The sequence below is a fragment of the Coregonus lavaretus genome, assembly GCF_964263955.1.
Source record: "Coregonus lavaretus genome assembly, chromosome: 25".
NCBI classification, from domain to species: domain Eukaryota; kingdom Metazoa; phylum Chordata; class Actinopteri; order Salmoniformes; family Salmonidae; genus Coregonus; species Coregonus lavaretus.
The window spans coordinates 8,273,719-8,295,957 of NC_140012.1; the positions used below are offsets into that span (position 1 = coordinate 8,273,719).

Genomic DNA, 22,239 nt, shown 5'->3' on the forward strand with positions numbered 1-22,239 from the left:
ACAAAACTGCACATTTTAGATTGGCCTATTATTTACTGTGTTATGATCATGCTGTTTAATCAGCTACTTGATATGCCACACCTGTCAGGTGGATGGATTATCTTGGCAAAGGAGAAATACGTTTTTTGTGAGTGTGGACATTTTCTGGGATCTTTTATTTCAGCTCATGAAACATGGGACCAACACTTCACATGTTGCGTTTATATTTTTGTTCAGTGTATCAGGTATGCTATTAACAATAAACATAATCTGTATCCCAACTGATGCAGCATAGTGGTTATAAATAAATTGTCTGAAGCATGGATTTGCCTCTGCATTTACCCTATTGGGCTAATCGTTAGCCATATCTCAAATGTGATCCTGTAGCCCTTTCCTGCTGTCAAATGACCAAATCGCCCTCTAGTGGCTTCATGGGTGTAATGTTATTAATATTTTTCATAATTTCCTAATTAATAAACATTGTTTTTTGTTTTTTTTACGGCCCAAAATCTGGTGTTTCATTGTCAAATGGTTTTGTTATATTTCAGTCTTCTGTGATGTATATGAAGTTTAATATTGGGATGCAAACAAAAAATGTAATACATTTTAACTCTATCTTACATGGTACAGGTGTCTTCTTTTTTAAGCTTGTAACCATGTGTGTGAGGTGTATAATTTCATTTCAAAGTAGATTTGTTTAAGACTACCAAAAAACACTGTGTGACCCTGATTTTAAAAGGTAAACTAGTTAGCATCCTTTTGATGAACTTCATGTCCCAAAAACGTGCATAAACACAGTGAATATACCCGTTAGGGTAACTTGGGGTAACACGCCCCCTGCCTGTACTTCTCACAGAAACCACTTGGTCACCATTTTACGCCCAACACTTCCCTGTTTGCCACTACTTTTGCTCAGCTGTAATGTGCTTAACCATGCCACTGCTAAAAAAAAACCTCAAGATTTAAAATGGTGCAGTTAGCGCATATTTAGGAGTTGATAAATAATTAAATTAGGAATGGAAAGCTGGGAGCCCCCTCTTTTCAATAAAGGCCATTACAACTGATGTTTTCACGATTGCAAGAATTGTTGTGCATTGACTGCTTGTCAGAATGCAGGTTTCCATCTCTATGACACTCGTAACTAAATGCGCCTCGAGAGGAATATTTATCTCGCATAGAACACACAACAAGCCGACTAGGTAACTAGATAAACTATTCTACTATGGGGTTGTCCGATTCTTCCAAGGGCAGACTGACCAAATTTAAACAACTTTTCAATGTCCACGGATTTCCGGTGTCGGTCGGTGCTCTGTGGGTGAGGATACTTATTACAGTAAATGGAAAGAGGATAGGTAGGTGTCAGTAAGAGCCGGCAGAGGTGACATTAACTGGAGAGAGAGAGAGAGTGGCAGAGTGGGAGGAAGGGGGTTGTCCAGACTGTTTTCACAGTCTTTCTTTGACCACAATATGACAGAAAGAGAAAAAAAACAGTTATGAGCTGAACATAACAGTATGCCAGTGGAAGGGAGGACAGTAGCAGGTGACCCAACTGTGGTTTGTGACTACTATGATTTCCCATTGTAGTAGTGCTGAGCGATTTAACTGAAATGTCTGTTATTTTTCTGACCGATGTCAGCTCAGTTATTTGAATTCCATTTCGGTCTGTTTTTTTCAGTGAGCTCAAATGCATTTCACAGTTTCTCTAGCGATGAATCAGACCCAGCCTGATCTGTGCAATGTTGTAAGGAGTTGTAGTTTCCAACAGGTCGTTAACTACAATTACCATAATCCATTGCGCATCTACTTGTCCGGTCTGTGTTTCTTTTATACCTGATACGGAAGAGACTGAAGAATGCGAGATTGAGAGGGGATATAGAGAGCAGCTGTTGATTTGAGGTAAAATAAGTGGACACCCTTCAAATTAGTGGATTTGGATATTTTGTATAAAATCGAGCACACAGCCATGTAATCTCCATAGACAAACATTGGCAGTAGAATGGACCGTACTGAAGAGCTCAGTGACTTTCAATGTGGCACCGTCATAGAATGCCACCTTTCCAACAAGTCAGTTCGTCAAATTTCTGCCCTGCTAGAGCTGCCCCGGTCAACTGTAAGTGCTGTTATTGTGAAGTGGAAACGTCTAGAAGCAACAACGGCTCAGCCACGAAGTGGTAGGCCACACAAGCTCACAGAACGGGACCGCTGAAGCACGTAGCGCGTAAAAGTACATTTACATTTTAGTCATTTAGCAGACGCTCTAATCCAGAGCGACTTACAGGAGCAATTAGGGTTAAGTGCCTTGCTGAAGGGCACATCGACAGATTTTTCGCCTAGTCGGCTCAGGGATTAGAACCAGCGACCTTTCGGTTACTGGCAGTACGCTCTTAACCACTAAGCTACCTGCCGCCCTGTAATAGTCTGTCCTCGGTTGCAACACTCACTACCGAGTTCCAAACTGCCTCTGGAAGCAACGTCAGCACAAGAACTGTTCGTCGGGAGCTTCATGAAATGGGTTTCCATGGCCAAGCTCACCACCATGCACAATGCCAAGCGTCGGCTGGGAGTGGTGTAAAGCTCGCTGCCATTGGACTCTGGTGCAGTGGAAACGCCTTCTCTGGAGTGATGAGTCACACTTCACCATCTGTCATTCCGACAGCCGAATCTGGGTTGATTAAAAATACAATACTGAAATATCACATTTACATTAGTATTCAGACCCTTTACGGCGTACTTTGTTGAAGCACCTTTGGCAGCGATTACAGCCTTGAGTCTTCTTGGGTATGACGCTATAAGCTTGGCACACCTGTCTTTGGGGAGTTTCTCCCATTATTCTCTGCAGATCCTCTCCAGCTCTGTCAGGTTGGATGGGGAGCGTCACTGCACAGCTATTTTCAGGTCTCTCCAGAGATGTTAGATCGGGTTCAAGTCCGGGCTCTGACTGGGCCACGCAAGGACATTCAGAGACTTGTCCCGAAGCCACTGCTGCGTTGTCTTTCTGTCATATATATATATATGTGTGTGTGTGTGTGTGTGTGTGTGTGTGTGTATGACTATGTATATAGTCATGACTTGCCCTCATGGGTTGAGGATCAAACAGTCCTGTTAGGCAAAGGTTTGAACACCCCCTTTCCTGGGGGCCAGTTTTATGACTTAACAGCCGGTCATAAATAGTTTGCAGAAAAGGACTCCTTTTGGTCTCTAGTATCGGAAGAAAGAATATCCCTGTGAGACAAAGGAAGTCTTCCCGCCAAGACTCCAACATCCAAAAGTGGATAATGAAACAATATTCCTACTTAAAACAATGTGGGAAATGGTCAGTGGGGATCTAAAGAATAATAATGTCATATTGTTTATTATTTTGTGATGTCATTTAAGGATGGTATCAAGTAATAACTGTAACTCGGAAAGTGTACATATTCTATCTATCAAGTTTACATCTAAATGTTGTATAAAATATATGATTAAGTATGAGAGTATTTTGTTGAAGATAGGAATGTGATTTTTGTCTTCTAAATTAGATAATAGTTTTTCATATAAACTATGCAGTGACTAGCCACGCCCCTAGTGACATCAGAGATCGTATAAACATGATGGAACACCCCTTTTACCCCGAGTGCATAAAAAGCCTTGAAAAACAAATCAACCTTTAGACCAGCATACGTGAAGCATGAGCCAAAAGTTGCAAATGGTTGAATTTCTACCAGACCAGTAAGCCCCATGGCTTAAAATGGTTGACACTCTACAAGACCAACAAGCGTGAAGCTGTATCTACACATTACAAAATGGTTAGACTAGAAAGACCAGAAAACGTGAGACGTTAGTCCACACGTTTGAAATGGAGAAACTCTGAAACTCTTAACCTCTACACGAGGTGAAGAAGAAGACAATGCACTAGACCTTATCATTTCAGTCTGCAGCTGGCATGTATAGTCGTCTAGAGAACTTTCACTAAAGACACAAAGTGGGAAGGACAATCCCTCTCAGACAACCGCTGGTACATCTGAAGTATCCATTCTAACCACAACTACGACCAGAAACTCTACCAAGGACATTGAGATCTCTGGTGGGTAAACCAGAGTCCTACATCATCAACTCAACTATCGAGGACAGCAACACCTAAATACATGTTGCATTTCTAATCCGAATGAGCGTTATTAGGGTGCATAAGTATTACGATTACTGTGAGCCTAGTCTCCAAAGTAACCACGATAGTTTGAATCTCTCTCTCCCTTCCATTCTGACCCTCCTTCTACCCAAGCAGTCATGCGAATGTTAGTCCAGTCCACTAGGGACCCGTTTTCATTGTATTACGTTAGTAATCAATAATTTATGTGTGTTTGTATTGTGTTATTATTTAGTTAGTTAGTAAATAAATAATTAAGCCAATTTGTGTATTGCTGATTCATCAATAAGGTTAGGGTTCTTGCAGGTTCAAGGATTATGCAACGTTCAGAATGAGACTGATAAAAGGTAATTATTTAATAAGTGACTGTTATCGATATATATATAACATACAGTGGGGAGAACAAGTATTTGATACACTGCCGATTTTACAGGTTTTCCTACTTACAAAGCATGTAGAGGTCTGTAATTTTTATCATAGGTACACTTCAACTGTGAGAGACGGAATCTAAAACAAAAATCCAGAAAATCACATTGTATGATTTTTAAGTAATTCATTTGCATTTTATTGCATGACATAAGTATTTGATCACCTACCAACCAGTAAGAATTCCGGCTCTCACAGACCTGTTAGTTTTTCTTTAAGAAGCCCTCCTTTTCTCCACTCACTACCTGTATTAACTGCACGTGTTTGAACTCGTTACCTGTATAAAAGACACCTGTCCACACACTCAATCAAACAGACTCCAACCTCTCCACAATGGCCAAGACCAGAGAGCTGTGCAAGGACATCAGGGAAAAAATTGTAGACCTGCACAAGGCTGGGATGGGCTACAGGACAATAGGCAAGCAGCTTGGTGAGAAGGCAACAACTGTTGGAGTAACTGTAAGTCGCTCTGGATAAGAGCGTCTGCTAAATGACTAAAATGTAATGTAAATGTAAATTAGAAAATGGAAGAAGTTCAAGATGACGGTCAATCACCCTCGGTCTGGGGCTCCATGCAAGATCTCACCTCGTGGGGCATCAATGATCATGAGGAAGGTGAGGGATCAGCCCTGAACTAGACGGCAGGACCTGGTCAATGACCTGAAGAGAGCTGGGACCACAGTCTCAAAGAACACCATTAGTAACACACTACGCCGTCATGGATTAAAATCCTGCAGCGCACGCAAGGTCCCCCTGCTCAAGCCAGCGCATGTCCAGGCCCATCTGAAGTTTGCCAATGACCATCTGGATGATCCAGAGGAGGAATGGGAGAAGGTCATGTGGTCTGATGAGACAAAAATAGAGCTTTTTGGTCTAAACTCCACTCGCCGTGTTTGGAGGAAGAAGAAGGATGAGTACAACCCCAAGGACACCATGCCTACCATGAAGCATGGAGGTGGAAACATCATTCTTTGGGGATGCTTTTCTGCAAAGGGGACAGGACGACTGCACCGTATTGAGGGGAGGATGGATGGGGCCATGTATCGCGAGATATTGGCCAACAACCTCCTTCCCTCAGAAAGAGCATTGAAGATGGGTCGTGGCTGGGTCTTCCAGCATGACAACGACCCGAAACACACAGCCAGGGCAACTAAGGAGTGGCTCCGTAAGAAGCATCTCAAGGTCCTGGAGTGGCCTAGCCAGTCTCCAGACCTGAACCCAATAGAAAATCTTTGGAGGCAGCTGATAGTCCGTATTGCCCAGCGACAGCCACGAAACCTGAAGAATCTGGAGAAGGTCTGTATGGAGGAGTGGGCCAAAATCCCTGCTGCAGTGTGTGCAAACCTGGTCAAGACCTACAGGAAACATATGATCTCTGTAATTGCAAACAAAGGTTTCTGTACCAAATATAAAGTTCTGCTTTTCTGATGTATCAAATACTTTTTGTTTTAGATTCCGTCTCTCACAGTTGAAGTGTACCTATGATAAAAATTACAGACCTCTACATGCTTTGTAAGTAGGAAAACCTGCAAAATCGGCAGTGTATCAAATACTTGTTCTCCCCACTGTATATATCTTCTAAGAGTTTAATTCAGGAGATGGTAACTTGTTAAACAACTTCTTCCGTGGTGCCCCAAATTCCTAATGAGTTAATTGTTACATGATTAATTTAATCGAGTGACAATTAAACATAGTTAGGTGATTCGATAAATAACAGTCATACATTAAAGTAAGTCACGTCACAACAATATATACTACCGTTCAAAAGTTTGGGGTCACTTAGAAATGTCCTTGTTTTCTAAAGAAAAGCTAATTTTTTAACCATTAAAATACATCAAATTGATCAGAAATACAGTGTAGACATTGTTAATGTTGTAAATGGCTATTGTAGCTGGAAACGGCTGATTTTTTATGGAATATCTACGTAGGCGTACAGAGGCCCATTATCAGCAGCCATCAGTCCTGTGTTCCAATGGCACGTTGTGTTTGCTAATCCAAGTTTATCATTTTAAATTAGCCACCCTTTGCCTTGATGACAGCTTTGCACACTCTTGGCATTCTCTCAACCAGTTTCATGAGGTAGTCACCTGGAATGCTTTTCTAACAGTCTTGAAGGAGTTCCCACATATGCTGAGCACTTGTTGGCTGCTTTTCCTTCTTGAGGAAATCAGCCTTTCTCCCTGCTTTATAAATGTTTTTGCCGCAGTATTCTTTCAGCATCAAGAATCGTTTTTTCAAATTCTGCGATCTAGACGATTTCACAGAAAATAACACATTGCACTTTGAAATCTGCAATAAAAATATTGTGCACTTTATTTTAACACTTTTTTCTTTGCTATTACAGTAAATCTATCCAAATCAATGTAATAACGCAAGGGCATGCTAATTTAAAAGATGGCTAGTCATTATTAGCCTGGTTCTGTATGGAATGCAGGTACATTATGGGACACAGGCCAGGTCATTAAAAAATAAATAATAATAAAACAATTGATAAACAAACAATTGGGTGCAACCAACTGAAAAAGTTGATAGCACCAGTGGAAAAAGTTAGGAGCACAATGAAAAATATTTGAGGTAACAAGCAGTTTTCTTTGTAATAATGTTGCAATCATGACTGTCATGAATCTGCGCTCAGTGTATTTTCCATGGCACTCGGGCTGCGGTACAGTAATCAATGCAACAATTATCATCTGGTTCTCCTAAATAAAAATTCCAGGTCACACAACAAAATAATTAGGCACATATGCGAGTAAAATGTTCGCACCTGTATGTTAAAGGAAATCTCCACCCAAAAACTATCTTTTGGTATTTGTTTTATTAGTCCATTGTTGATGTAGTCCCCAAATGTTTTGCATGTCAACAATCAAGTTTTCAAGATATATAACTTTCAAAATACAGAAATACAGCCGGTATGATGCATTTTGCATCATATGATGCTGTGTTTATCATTAAAGGCCCACAAACTATATTGCTCCCTGCAACCTTTATTGCACAATATTTTGACCCGAGGCTGATGGCTGATCCTAGTCATCATGACAAAATGTTTGATCTGATTGATGCCAAAATGGAAGCAATATAATGTCCCACTGCCATTCACCTTTGGTTCTTTATGCAGAGAGGTTTTCACTCAGTTACTGTATGTAATGTTGATTTCCACATTAATAGGCCTACATTTCAGGTTGTCATTTAAAATGAGAGTGATTGTAGTTGCCCAAGTGAAAGGGAAGCAGAGAGGTAGAAAACGGAATACTATATATCCATTTTGATTTAACCCATGTCACCATTTCTTTAGTGGATCAAAGAGAAGTTGGCGTGGTCACTCAAGGCTCTTCAGAAGCGCTACGTGATGACCGATGCCGTGGTAACCAGCGAGGATGGTGATGCCAACCTGCTGTGCTGCGCCCTGGAGGCTGTCTTTGTCCACGGCATCAAGAGCAAATATGTCCGCTCCAAGTCCGGAGGATGTGACAGGAAAGGGGGGTCCCGGGGATCCCTACCCCAACCTGTGTTCTGGAGCCTTCTCAAGACGGTCACTCACGGGTGGGTGGAAGCCTGAAGCTGTACATTAAATATTACACTTCCCCTACAGATAGGCCTACAGACCCCTCTAGGGCAGTGTCTCCACCCTCAATCACTTTAGTGTGCTAGAGATGGCATTTGAGTATGAAAGTCTTTATGTCGGTGAATCAGTCTGTCTGTGACAGTTGCTGTAAGCATGACAAGTTGAAGTTCAAATAATGGGACATTTATATCCTCTATTATGTTGCAATAAGTGTGTATAACAAATCAAATGTATTTACACAGGGTGCCAGCGCGTCCTTAAAAAGTCATAAATTCATTGATCTGATTTAAAGGCCTTGATGAGTCTTAACTAAATTTAAGAAATGTTTTCAAAGGTCTTAAAAAATGTGACGGACATGACTACAGTTTTTCCGTTATATTGTACCGCTGCTTAATTGTTACCATCATGGGGGAAAAAATGAAAAATATCAAATAATACTCGAGGCGCACTTGCAAGATGTTAGAGAGGGCCGGCGTTATGGGTCCCGCCCTACCGTACCTCCTTGCCCGTCCAAATCAAATATAAAAATATTGTTAATTTGACCAAGACGGGCTCTGACGACAGAAAGACGCATCAATCTCAGATAAAGCATCTGAGCGAGCAAAACAGCGCCCCTCTATCACTATGTGTAGACCAGGGTTCTTCAATTCCGGTCCTGGAGGGCCGAAACACCTCTGTTTTTCATCCTCTCCTTCTAATCAGGGGCTAATTCAGACCTGGGACACCAGGAGAGTGCAATTAACTACCAGGTAGAAATAAAAAACAGAAGTGTTTCGGCCCTCCAGGACCGGAATTGAAGAACCCTGGTGTAGACCATGTATCTGATGCTGTCTGGACTAGAGGTCTTCACGTTCTAAAATGGACCTGGGGCTTTCCCACCCGGACCCGATATGCATAAATACATTTTTTGAATATAGAGACCCGGAGCCGAGGACAACTAGATCTGTTCCGTATAGACCTGGTCGGATCCAGATCCGGTCCAATTCGATCTTTAATTGAGGGAAGCAACAGAAAATATATTTTTAAAGCCACTTTATTAATCGTAGCTGATAAAGCGCAAGGGAGAGAGAGGTGCCGCTCTAAGAGGTGGGGAAGGGGCCCTCTACTGTGAGCGAGTGACACTGGGAGGAGGGAGGGAGAGACGGCAACCAACCAAGCCAAATCGCACTATAGTAGACTTATAGCTGCCATAGCCAGGTTATCTATCGGTCAGTGCTATCTTGGGTCCTTGGGACGTCTCTACCCTAAACCCTAACCATATGCCTTACCTAACCTTAACCCTTACCTTAACCATTTTACATTTCTACTTCAATGGGAAGGGACGTCCCCAGAATCCCAGATAGCACAAACCGTTATTTATCATCCAATATGATTACGTAGTACCTGTCTTGACTGCATTAAACCGGGAGAAGCTGTTTAAGATAGCTAACTAGCTAGGCTAATTGAGTCTGCATGCGCTTTCTCGTCCTACAGTTACAAATAACAACTCCATTCAGAATATTAAGTATAGTAGCCTACTTGTTGGCTCTTGGTCATTGTAGCCTATCCTTCTCCTTTAAACTTTTAATTCCGTAATCTCCTAACTTTTGCCACACACGGAGGCTCTATGACTGTGGCCTATTGCCGCTTTGAAGACTTCTAGTTGGCCAACAATAACAAGCTACACGCGCCACACACCACTCTCGTGAAAAGACCAGCAGCATACATTATACAATTTATCTCGCTCTACTGCATCAGTCGCGTTCTGATCTGTACGGGTCCTTCCAGACAAGTCAGTTAAAATTACACATACCCAAGACCCACGACAATCATATCAGAACCGACCCAGACCCGTGACATTATTTAGAATTCTGGATCCGGGCCCGATCGGGTCTCAGGTATTCGGGTACAGGTGGATCCGTGAAGACCTCTAGTCTGGACAAAAAGTGTATGGCATGTCATACTCTTTTTGTCCAGACAGCATCAGATACATGGGCTACATATAGTAAGACAGAGGGGCGCTGTTTCGCTCGCTCGGATGCTTTTTCCGGTGAGATAGTTTCAGCAGAGGGGAAGAGGCGAAGCGAGAGGGCTCAATCTCGCCAAAATCTGTCAAGAATAAGGCCAATGCGTTTCTATGGGCTTAATATGCAGACCTAAACTTGTCGCCTGCCTTCCCGCCTTTGGGACAACGACTCCCATTGTTAGGGCGTAGACATGAGCCTCTCGTCATTATATACAGATCTCTGGTAACAGCCACTTGCGAATTGTAAAGAAAAGTTGGCAGGTGCACAGTGCACTGGTCGGATGCTGGCTTCCCCTAAAGTAAATTGTATAATTACTCCTGTCTAAACAAAATAATTCAAAATACTTCACCAGAGAGCATGAGTTAGCCACAGAGGATCATTAGCCAAAAAAATTAATAGCTGTGGATTTTTCCAAATCCGCAATTTGGGAAGCGTGTAGCAATAAGCCTAGCTGATTATTGAGTTGTGGCTGTCAGTGAAAACATCTAAAATATGTGTTAAGATAATGTATCTTGAGTATAATATTTGAAAATGTTGAGACAAAAAGAAGGGGAGGGTTGTGTGGCTAAGATATGGCGCGTCTCTCCAGAATACATACACTCAGCTCTCCAGAATGCACTCAGTTGTCTCCCGCCAATTCTTGCACATTTAATTGTTTCATTGTGTGAATTGTTTGCCCTTTGATTGTTTATTTTAATAAACTCCCCATTAAGTATGTCACAAGTAGGCCTAGTAAATGTACCGTTAATCCCTGTCATTTGGTTACATTGTTTTCTGTTAATGCATGTATTAATTTGTAATTTACTGTTCTCATTCTCGGAGTGGAAACGTTGTTTGCAGAGTTCACAACCTGCTACACTTGTGTGAAACAAGTTTTGGTTTATTTCATAACCATCATTTACGAGTTTGAAAAGAGCAAAATAACATGATCTGATGATCCCATATATCCAGTGGAAACGTCATAAAATACCTGAATATTTTTCCCATGCACAAAAACATCTATTTGTCCCAAGCTCACTTTCGCGGAAAACTCTGAGGTCCCGGAATAGGCAAGTTGATACAGTGTAGAATGTTTGCTAGCGACAGCTTCGGGGCCGGACCAAGTTGATTGATTTGATACAATGTTGCACTTCACTAGCAATAGCTAAAGTCAAGACAGATAGAAAGGGAGGCAGACAGGCGGAGTATGCGATTGAAAGAACCTGAACTTTCATCAGGATATTTTCTACTGTTTTTATTTGTCAGCTTTAGGCCTATGTATTTTACTTAGTTGATGATGGAAGTTATAGGCCTACTTCTGCATTGGCCTATAGGATATCTTTGAGTTCCATGCGCTCATTTCTTTAGCCACCAATGGATCACGGTGTATCAATGTGTCCGTATGGCAGAGGCTGGTGCTCTCTCATTAGTTGAATTTGAAAGATTTTTATCATTTTCATTCAGATTTTTATGATTAACCATGTGACAATGATTTTGAGAAAATAAAACGTTATTATTTAAATGCAACTGTTCCACTAAAATGCCCATATAAAAATCCTAACTGTCACACAGATCGGTAGAAATGGTAGGATAAATTAGAAGCTTTCCCAAACTTGAAATTCACGCGCCGCCTTTGGTCTTTAATATAACACCCATTAAAAAAATGCTTTATACACATAGGAGGTCCCGTGAAAGAACTGATTGGACAGGCCGTTTAAAGAACTGATTGGACAGAGGAGAGCGCACGGTAGCCTATACAATTTGATAGACAACAACACTAACTAGAGCTGGAACAAAAAACCGAACATTTACGACCCTAACATTGCCCTCCTCTTACCGAAGCAATTTTGCTTACGTCAGTGATTAGGCTACACAACGTCCTGTACATTTTTGTTCTAAAACTATTATTTGGTCAACAGTAATGTTCATTAACCTGCTTCCTGCAATGAAAGTACAGTGCCTTCAGAAACTATTCAACCCCTTGACTTTTTCCACATTGTGTTGGGTTACAGCCTGAATTTTAAATGGATTACGTTTAGATTTTTTGGGTCACTGGCCTACACACAATAACCCAAAATGTTACAGTGGAATTATGTTTTTAGAAAGTTGAGTCAAATTAATTGTCTTGAGTCAATAAGTATTCAACTCCTTTGTTATGGCAAGACTAATTTCAGGAGTAAAAATGTGCTTAACAAGTCACTTAATAAGTTGCATGGACTAACTCTGTGTGCAATAATAGTGTTTACCATTTTTTTTGTTAGGAATACCTCATCTCTGTATCCCACACATACAATTATCTCTAAGGCCACTTAGTCGAGCAGTGAATATCAAACACAGATTCAACCACAAAGGCCAGGGAAGTTTTCCAATGCCTCGCAAAGACGGGCACCTATTGGTAGATGGGTAAAAATGAAAAAAGCAGACATTGAATATCCCTTTGAGCATGGTGAAGTTATTAATTACCCTTTGGATGGTGTATCAATACACCCAGTCACTACAAAGATACAGGCGTCCTTCCTAATTCAGTTGCCGGAGAGGAAGGAAACCACTCCCGGATTTCACCATGAGGCCAATGGTGACTTTAAAACAGTTACAAAGTTGAATCGCTGTGTTAGGAGAACTCAGGATGGATCAGCAACATTGTATACTAAACAAAAATATAAACGCAACAATTAACGATTTTACTGAGTTACAATTCATATAAGGAAATCAGTCAACTTAAATAAATACATTAGGCCCTAATCTATAGATTTCACATGATTGGGCAGGGGCGCAGCCATGGGTTGGCCTAGGAGGGCATAGGCCCACCCACTTGGGAGCCAGGCTCACCCACTGGCGAGCCAGGCCCAGCTAATCAGAATTAGTTTTTCCCCACAAAAGGGCTTTATTACAGACAGAAATACTCCTCAGTTTCATCAGCTGTCCGGGTGGCTGGTCTCAGATGATCCTGCAGGTGAATAAGCAGAGGTCCTGGGCTGGTGTGGTTACACGTGGTCTGCGGTTGTGAGGCCAGTTGGACATACTGCCAAATTCTCTAAAATGACATTGGAGGTGGCTTATGGTAGAGAAATGAACATTAAATTCTCTGACAACAGCTCTGGTGGACGTTCCTGCAGTCAGCATGCCAATTGCACGCTCCCTCAAAACTTCAGACATCTGTGGCATTGTGTTGTGTGACACAACTGCACATTTTAGATTGGCCTTTTATTGTCCCCAGCCCCTGTGTAATGATCATGCTGTTTAATCAGCTTCTTGATATGCCACACCTGTCAGATGGATGGATTATCTTGGCAAAGGAGAAATGCTCACTAATGGGGATGTAAACAAATTTGCGCACAAAATTTGAGAGAAATACACTTTTTGTGCACATGGAACATTTCTGGGATCTTTCATTTCAGCTCATGAAACATGTGACCAACATTTTACATGTTGCATTCATATTTTTGTTCAGTATAGTTACTCCATAATATTAACCTAAATGACAGAGTGAAAAGGAAGCCAGTACAGAATAAACATGCATCATGGTGTAATAAGGCACTAAAGTAAAACTGCAAAGAATGTGGCAAAGAAATGAACTTTATGTCCTGAATACAAAGTGTTATGTTTGGGCAAATCCAACACAACACATCACTGAGTACCACTCTTCATATTCTCAAGCATGGTGGAGGCTGCATCATGTTACGGGTATGCTTGTCATCGGCAAGGACTAGGAGAGTTTTTTTTATGATAAAAATAAACAGACTTTGACGACTTTTTCCACATTTTGTTACGTTACAGCCTTATTCTAAAATGGATAAAATTGTTTTTCCCCCTCATCAATCTACACACAATACTTCATAATGACAAAGCAAAAACAGGTTTTTAGAAATACTACATTTACATAAGTATTCAGACTCTTTACTAAGTACTTTGTTGAAGCACCTTTGGCAGATATTACAGCCTTGAGTCTTCTTGGGTATGACGCTACAAGCTTGGCACACCTGTATTTGGGGAGTTTTTACCATTCTTCTCTGCAGATCCTCTCAAGCGCTCTCAGGTTGGATGGGGAGCGTCACTGCACAGCTATTTCCAGGTCTCTCCAGAGATGTTCGATCGGGTTCAAGTCCGGGCTCTGGCTGGGCCACTCAAGGACATTTAGAGACTTGTCCCGAAGCGACTCCTGCGTTGTCTTGTTGGATCATTGTCCTGTTGGAAGGTGAACCTTCGGCCCAATCTGAGGTCCTGAGCGCTCTGGAGCAGGTTTTTTATCAAGGCTCTCTCTGTACTTTGCTCCGTTCATCTTTCCCTCGATCCTGACTAGTATCCCAGTCCCTGCCGCTGAAAAACATCCTCACAGTATGATGCTGCCACCACCACCATGCTTCACCGTAGGGATGGTGCCACGTTTCCTCCAGATGTGACGCTTGGCATTCAGGCCAAAGAGTTCAATCTTGGTTTCATCAGACCAGAGATTCTTGTTTCTCATGGTCTGAGAGTCCTTTTTGGTGCCTTTATGCAAACTCCAAGCGGGCTGTCGTGCCTTTTACTGAGGAGTGGCTTCCGTCTGGCCACTCTACCATAAAGGCCTGATTGGTGGAGTGCTTCAGAGATGGTTGTCCTTCTGGAAGGTTCTCCCATCACCACAGAGGAACTCTGGAGCTCTGTCAGAGTGACCATCAGGTTCTTGGTCACCTCCCTGACCAAGGCCCTTCTCCCCCGATTGCTCAGTTTGGCAGGGCGACTAGTTTTAGGAAGAGTCTTAGTGGTTCCAAACCTTTTCCATTTAAGAATGATGGAGGCCACTGTGTTCTTGGGGACCTTCAATGCTGCAGAAATGTTTTGGTACCCTTCCCCAGATCTGTGCCTCGACACAATCCTGTCTCGGAGCTCTACGGACAATTCCTTCGATCTTATGGCTTGGTTTTTGCTCTGACATGCAATGTCAACTGTGGGGCCTTATATAGACAGGTGTGTGCCTTTCCAAATCATGTCCAATCAATTGAATTTACCACAGGTGGACTTAATCAAGTTGTAGAAACATCTCAAGGATGGTCAATGGAAACAGGCTGCACCTGAGCTCAATTTTCGAGTCTCATAGCAAAGGGTCTGAATACTTATATAAATAAGATATTTCCGTTTTATTTTTTATATATTTGCAAACATTTCAAAAAATCTGTTTTCGCTTAGTCATTATGGGGTATTGTGCGTAGATTGATGAGGATTCTTTTTTAATTTTAGAATAAGGCGGTAATGTAACAATGTGGAAAAAGTCAACGGGTCTGAATACTTTCTGAATGCACTGTGTATATATATTTATTTATAGTCCGGACTCCGACATTGCTCGTCCTAATATTTCTTAATTCCATTCTTTTACTCTTAGATTCCTGTGAATTGTTAGATATTACTGCACTGTTGGAGCTAGGAACACAAGCATTTCGCTACACCCGCAATAACATCTTCTAAATATGTGTATGCGACCAATAACATTTTATTTTATGGGTAATCCCATGCCAGAGGTGGCACCACAGGTCCCAGAATGGTGTAGCGAGAAAAAATTCTGGGGCCCGTAGTTTTTCCTGATCTGGTTACCTAACCAGGTAAAACTCCGGGCCTTATACGGTATGACATGATCTGTTTTAAAAAGGTTTAATGTGGGCCATGATGAGACCTGAGTTTTTCTAATCAGGTCACAAGGTTTTTTTACTCCTGGCCTTGTGGAGGATGAAACCCCTGTCGAACTGCAGCAACCTTGTACTTGTTCATATTAATTATATTTTAAAGAAGGACTAGGGGTGTTTCCTGTACACAGGCACAGAGAAAGCAACATGATTGGACAATAAACTCATAGGGCAGAGCTTGCTTTATGCAGGTTTGCATCGTGTAGTCCTGCCTTATGCCTATGCAACTGCAGGCCTAATAAAAAATGAACTCACAGTCCATGTCAGCTATTGTATTTATTAATTCATTCCACTTAATCATTTTGGATCGAAAAAGTCTAGGTAGCCTAGTCAGCCCAAATTTGAATATAAACCAAATTTGATCCAATTATGTCAGGGCTGCAGAGTCTCTGGCCTCGTTTAAGGCACAGCTAAAGATGGAGCTGTTCAGAAAAGCTTTCAAGGACCCATGTTAATTCTGTTCTCCTGTCCACTGGATCTGACCACACCACTATATGGCTTTGTTGTTGTCTGCTTACAATGTTCTGTGTTTTGGATTGTTTTTATTATTACATTTTTTCTTCAGCACCTTAGGTGTGAGAAAAGCGCTTTACAAATTCAATTATTATTATTCACATTTCCTCACAAACAAATGGCCTTTAAATAGCGTACACAACGTTACCAGCGGTAACTTACGGCTTTGTTTACCCTTGCCAGAGGGACAGGGTGCATAGTAGGCTAGACTATGCAGCTGCTGCTGTTAGTAGCCTACAGTTGATCAGGCTGAAAAATAGTATCGTTTCAAATCAAATCAAATTTTATTGGTCACATGCGCCGAATACAACAGGTGCAGACATTACAGTGAAATGCTTACTTATACAGCATGTCAGGTCGCTAATGTTTAGGTGTATAGGCTGCTACATTTATGTCCAAGTTTTTGCTTGTGTCTGGAGTGTTGTGTTATCACGCTTGCGAAATAAATACCGGAGGAAAGTGGTATGGAGCCTTGAGCTTTGTGTGTTGTGCACGACCTGCACAACCTGCAGTTTCCGTGACTGATTGGTCAAGACACGCAAAGAGCCAGCAGCAGCACTCCGATGTCAAGGACGGAGAAATTGTGCGCGAGTTGACAAATCGTTAGGCAAATCGGTCCAAAAAAACAGCACCTCTTTTTAACGCTTTCCGTTGATATACACTGCTCAAAAAAATAAAGGGAACACTAAAATAACACATCCTAGATCTGAATGAATGAAATAATCTTATTAAATACTTTTTTCTTTACATAGTTGAATGTGCTGACAACAAAATCACACAAAAATTATCAATGGAAATCAAATTTATCAACCCATGGAGGTCTGGATTTGGAGTCACCCTCAAAATTAAAGTGGAAAACCACACTACAGGATGATCCAACTTTGATGTAATGTCAAAAAAACAAGTCAAAATGAGGCTCAGTAGTGTGTGTGGCCTCCACGTGCCTGTATGACCTCCCTACAACGCCTGGGCATGCTCCTGATGAGGTGGCGGATGGTCTCCTGAGGGATCTCCTCCCAGACCTGGACTAAAGCATCCGCCAACTCCTGGACAGTCTGTGGTGCAACGTGGCGTTGGTGGATGGAGCGAGACATGATGTCCCAGATGTGCTCAATTGGATTCAGGTCTGGGAACGGGCGGGCCAGTCCATAGCATCAATGCCTTCCTCTTGCAGGAACTGCTGACACACTCCAGCCACATGAGGTCTAGCATTGTCTTGCATTAGGAGGAACCCAGGGCCAACCGCACCAGCATATGGTCTCACAAGGGGTCTGAGGATCTCATCTCGGTACCTAATGGCAGTCAGGCTACCTCTGGCGAGCACATGGAGGGCTGTGTGGCCCCCCCAAAGAAATGCCACCCCACACCATGACTGACCCACCGCCAAACCGGTCATGCTGGAGGATGTTGCAGGCAGCAGAACGTTCTCCACGGCGTCTCCAGACTCTGTCACGTCTGTCACATGTGCTCAGTGTGAACCTGCTTTCATCTGTGAAGAGCACAGGGCGCCAGTGGCGAATTTGCCAATCTTGGTGTTCTCTGGCAAATGCCAAACGTCCTGCACGGTGTTGGGCTGTAAGCACAACCCCCACCTGTGGACGTCGGGCCCTCATACCACCCTCATGGAGTCTGTTTCTGACCGTTTGAGCAGACACATGCACATTTGTGGCCTGCTGGAGGTCATTTTGCAGGGCTCTGGCAGTGCTCCTCCTGCTCCTCCTTGCACAAAGGCGGAGGTAGCGGTCCTGCTGCTGGGTTGTTGCCCTCCTACGGCCTCCTCCACGTCTCCTGATGTACTGGCCTGTCTCCTAGTAGCGCCTCCATGCTCTGGACACTACGCTGACAGACACAGCAAACCTTCTTGCCACAGCTCGCATTGATGTGCCATCCTGGATGAGCTGCACTACCTGAGCCACTTGTGTGGGTTGTAGACTCCGTCTCATGCTACCACTAAAGTGAAAGCACCGCCAGCATTCAAAAGTGACCAAAACATCAGCCAGGAAGCATAGGAACTGAGAAGTGGTCTGTGGTCACCACCTGCAAAACCACTCCTTTATTGGGGGTGTCTTGCTAATTGCCTATAATTTCCACCTGTTGTCTATTCCATTTGCACAACAGCATGTGAAATGTATTGTCAATCAGTGTTGCTTCCTAAGTGGACAGTTTGATTTCACAGAAGTGTGATTGACTTGGAGTTACATTGTGTTGTTTAAGTGTTCCCTTTATTTTTTTGAGCAGTGTATGTTATTAGGCTAAACTATATCAAGTGGTGTAGCGCTGCCACATCTGATTGAAAAGTGCTGTTCAGCCATCTATAGCCAACCACTATGCTACTACATCCGTTAGGCTACAGGAGAATGTACATTGCTAAAATGGTACACCTTCTTGATAATATGAGCCATGAAGGCTATAGCCTGTGGTGAAAGAGCCAGCCCTAAAAAAAAACAAATTTTGGGGCTCATTTCTGGAGAGGAATATTAGCAGGTGTGGCTTAGGTAGACCTCAAAATTGGTATTAAATTGCATTCCAAGTGGCATTAAAAAGGTCTTAAATTAAAGTTCTTGGACCCTGCAGATACCCTGTTTACAGTGGTTAAGCAGAATGACAATAATAAAGGTTTAAGATCAGATGGTGTAGCTTGCTGTAGATGTGTATTGTTGCAATATGTGTACTGTATACTGTACATGAAACGATTATCTGTAATGACAAATTATGTAATGTCTCCTCCTGGTGCCCTCAGTGACGTGATCACGGAGTTGGAGAAGCTGAGCTTCGTGGGTACGGACGTGGGTCGCTGCCGGGCCTGGCTGCGGCTGGCCCTCAACCACGGCCTGATGGAGTGCTACCTGGCCTCCCTGTTCCGTGAGGGCTCCAAACTGCAGGCCCACTACCAGCCCACCGCCCTGCTCCTGGACCCTGAGGAGCGTGAGGTGCTGCTCAGTTATATCCAGGGCCTGGCCTCCCTGATCTTCAACCTTTCGTACAAGTCGGCCGTGCTCAACGAGTGGACCACCACCCCTCTGGCTCTGGCCGGCCTCTGCCCCGCCACCCAGGCTGACGGTCTCGACCTCCCCGGTCTCACCAAAAGCAAGGAATCCTGGGATACGGTGTCGCAGTCATCCGGCGGGTCAGATATGGTCGAAGTGCAGCAAGAGGGGTTAGGGGTGCTGGGGAGGGGGATTGGGGGTGTCTCAGGGGGTAGGACCCCTCTGAATTCTTCTAATTTGAGCCTGGACACCACAGGGTCATCTCAGCTCTCCTCCAGCCTAAGCTCAGACAGTCTGCTGCAGGGTCACGACCCCAAGAGCCCAGACAAGGAGCCCTGGCCATGTGACCTGGAGAGCTCCGCCAAACTGGAGAACAATGGCAATGCCAAGAGGCCTCTTAAAGAGTAAGTTGTGTGTGTGAGTGTGGGTCAGTGTGCCTGCCCGAAGAATTGAGGCCCTTTGAATCACAGCCATGGTTAATCTCCAAACCCTTAAGACATTTAGCAGATGCTTTTATCCAAAGCAAATTGCAGTCAATGCCTGTAGGCGTACCCACGCAAGAATGAAATCCACCGCAACTGTGGTGATGTAAGCAACATGCTTCAACTAACAATGTGTACAGAAATGAGTTAAGTACTTAGATAAAGGAACTTTCTAACACGTTGTCCCTCGTTTCATTTGGTGATTTCTGTCGACCTCTGACATCTCCTACTTTCTGTAACTCTGCAGTGTTCTGGCAGACTTCAGGGAGAGTGCCAACTCCAGTCAGGACTCCATGCGCGAGGATTCGTACGTTTCCACTCCGGGCGCAGACCACCTCTCAGAGAACACGGCCTTCAGCGGCTCTGATAGCGAGACCCAGGGGCCATTCACACCTCTCACTGGCTCTTCTAACCCTGCTTCAGTGGGGTCAGACCAGGAGGAACCTTCCACTGAGACCCATGTCCCTTCCGAAGTGCACTTTGATGTCCCCGCCGAAGTGTACTCGCACAATGAAGTGCCCTCCAGTCACAGTGACTGTGTGGAGAGAACAGCGACAACTCCTCACCTGCCTGTCACAGAGACGCCACGGGAGAAAAAGACAGAAGATTCTGCTAAGAGCACCTCGGAGCCTTCAGCCCACACGAACCTACCCCGCACTACCAGCGTGCTTAGCAGGAGGGTGTCTACAGACTCAATCACAGTAAGTTGAATCTCTTTTTTTCTCTCTGTCTCTCTCTCATTCTCTTCATCAGACTCAGTCTGACTCACTCCTCATATGTGATTGACCCGACCTTAAGTTCTTTGAGTTCTCCTTGACCTTTGCAGTCATATTGTGCAAAGTTTTGCTAAATTATAAAGCATCTGTGGATTTATATGGTTACAAGCTGAAACAACAATTATATTTCAAGATTTGCTCAATTAGCCACCAATCATCACTAAGTAAGACCTATCTTCCCTTTCTCAGCATTCCCACTCCTGGATCTCTGAGGATGACATCTATAAGCCACACCTTGAGAAACTGGTTGACCCCGATGAGTCTTTGCTACGGTCTGGCCCAGCTTGTGTGAACGGATTGACCTCTCCCCCCCCAGAGCCCGAGACCCCCCAGTCTCCCCCCAGCGTGGTTCACCGCAGGCAGATAGGTGAGCTCCCAAAAGCAGGGACACCACAACTTCTACCACTTCTTGAACACACACCTTGTGATGCAGTCTGTTGTAACCAGTGCTCAACCACAACCATAAGAGTGGCCTTGGTCCTGAGGTGACAGTATGCCAAAGGAGTTTTCATCCATTGTTCTGGTTTTTGTCACACTTCAGTTTAAGAGAAGCAAGATGAAACAAAGATTTGTTTGTTCAATGACAATGTTTGTGAGTCATTGGACAGTCCACAACTTCCATTAATGTGAAACAAATATCAAGGCTCAAGCCCTGTCAGTGAGAACTTTTGAATGCCTCTATCAGTAATGTACATGAATTCTGTCTTACCTTCTTGGTATGTGCTTCCTCATTTTTGCTTACAACTTCAGATAACCTATTTATAATTATCTTGTTGGTACTTCCTCCTTTTGATACAGTATGTGTAGCCCTTTACACTCGAACCCATATACGGGTTGAAAATGGCAGATTTTGACTCTGATTTCAATCGCGCCAGAGGAGATAGCTGCCGTTTTACGGGCTATCTTTCGCGTGGTTTGTAGCTTATTTTGTACATAATGTTTCTGCCACCGTCTCTTATTGTTACTCTTCATTTTTTTTAAACTTTCGTTTATTTAGTATATATTTTCTTAACTCTTATTTTTCTTAAAACTGCATTGTTGGTTAAGGGCTTGTAAGTAAGCATTTCACAGTAAGGTCTACACCTGTTGTATTCGGCGCATGTGACAAATCAGATTTGATTTGAGAAGCGCCTAAAGTGGAACGCAGTGGCATGCTATACACAATGTCAGAGCTCAGGTTCTCCGCTTCACAGATCTGCATGGGTTTTGACTGACAGCCATTCTGAACTTGAGCAGCGTGAGTGACAAGAAGTTGCCCCCCTCCCTCCTGCTAGTTGGGCAACTTTGGCACATTTGTTGTTGTCTGAGTGAGGGAAATGCTGTAAATTAATATGAGAACTCGATGTATTTTTAAAGATGAGACGTTGAGGATTATAATAAATACCGCTTTGATGTCATACAAGCCAGCCAAACACCTGTGAGTTCAAATGTGCATTTCACATTTCTATATCATAAATCTCATGTAATATACAATATCAACGTTTATAGAATGAGCCTATCTTTGTTGTATTGCTTCTCGGAATTGCATTGTGAAAGCCTAACACTGTAAGATTGTATTTTAGAATCAGCTAGTCATGTTGGCAATAGAACAAGCTTTCAAATTGCCCACCTGACCCAGATGGTTTTTGGATTGCGTAAACAACAACAGAAATTGTGTTAAGGTGGGTATGCAGGGCTGTGTTCAAAACAACTACAAGTGTGCTTGCGCTAGTTCTTCCATGACACAGCTAGAAGAACTCATAAAAGCAG

General features: G+C 43.1%; 1 protein-coding gene across 1 annotated transcript in view; it reads left to right on the forward strand.

The window, feature by feature from the left end:
• LOC311101015 (pleckstrin homology domain-containing family M member 1-like) overlaps positions 1-22,239 on the forward strand; it is a 33,282-nt gene that overhangs the window by 5,881 nt on the left and 5,162 nt on the right. The window contains exons 3-6 of the mRNA XM_084142022.1: positions 7,821-8,068; positions 18,986-19,636; positions 19,962-20,415; positions 20,680-20,857. Coding sequence (XP_083998148.1) covers positions 7,821-8,068; positions 18,986-19,636; positions 19,962-20,415; positions 20,680-20,857 — 1,531 coding nt within the window. The remainder of the gene's footprint in view (positions 1-7,820; positions 8,069-18,985; positions 19,637-19,961; positions 20,416-20,679; positions 20,858-22,239) is intronic.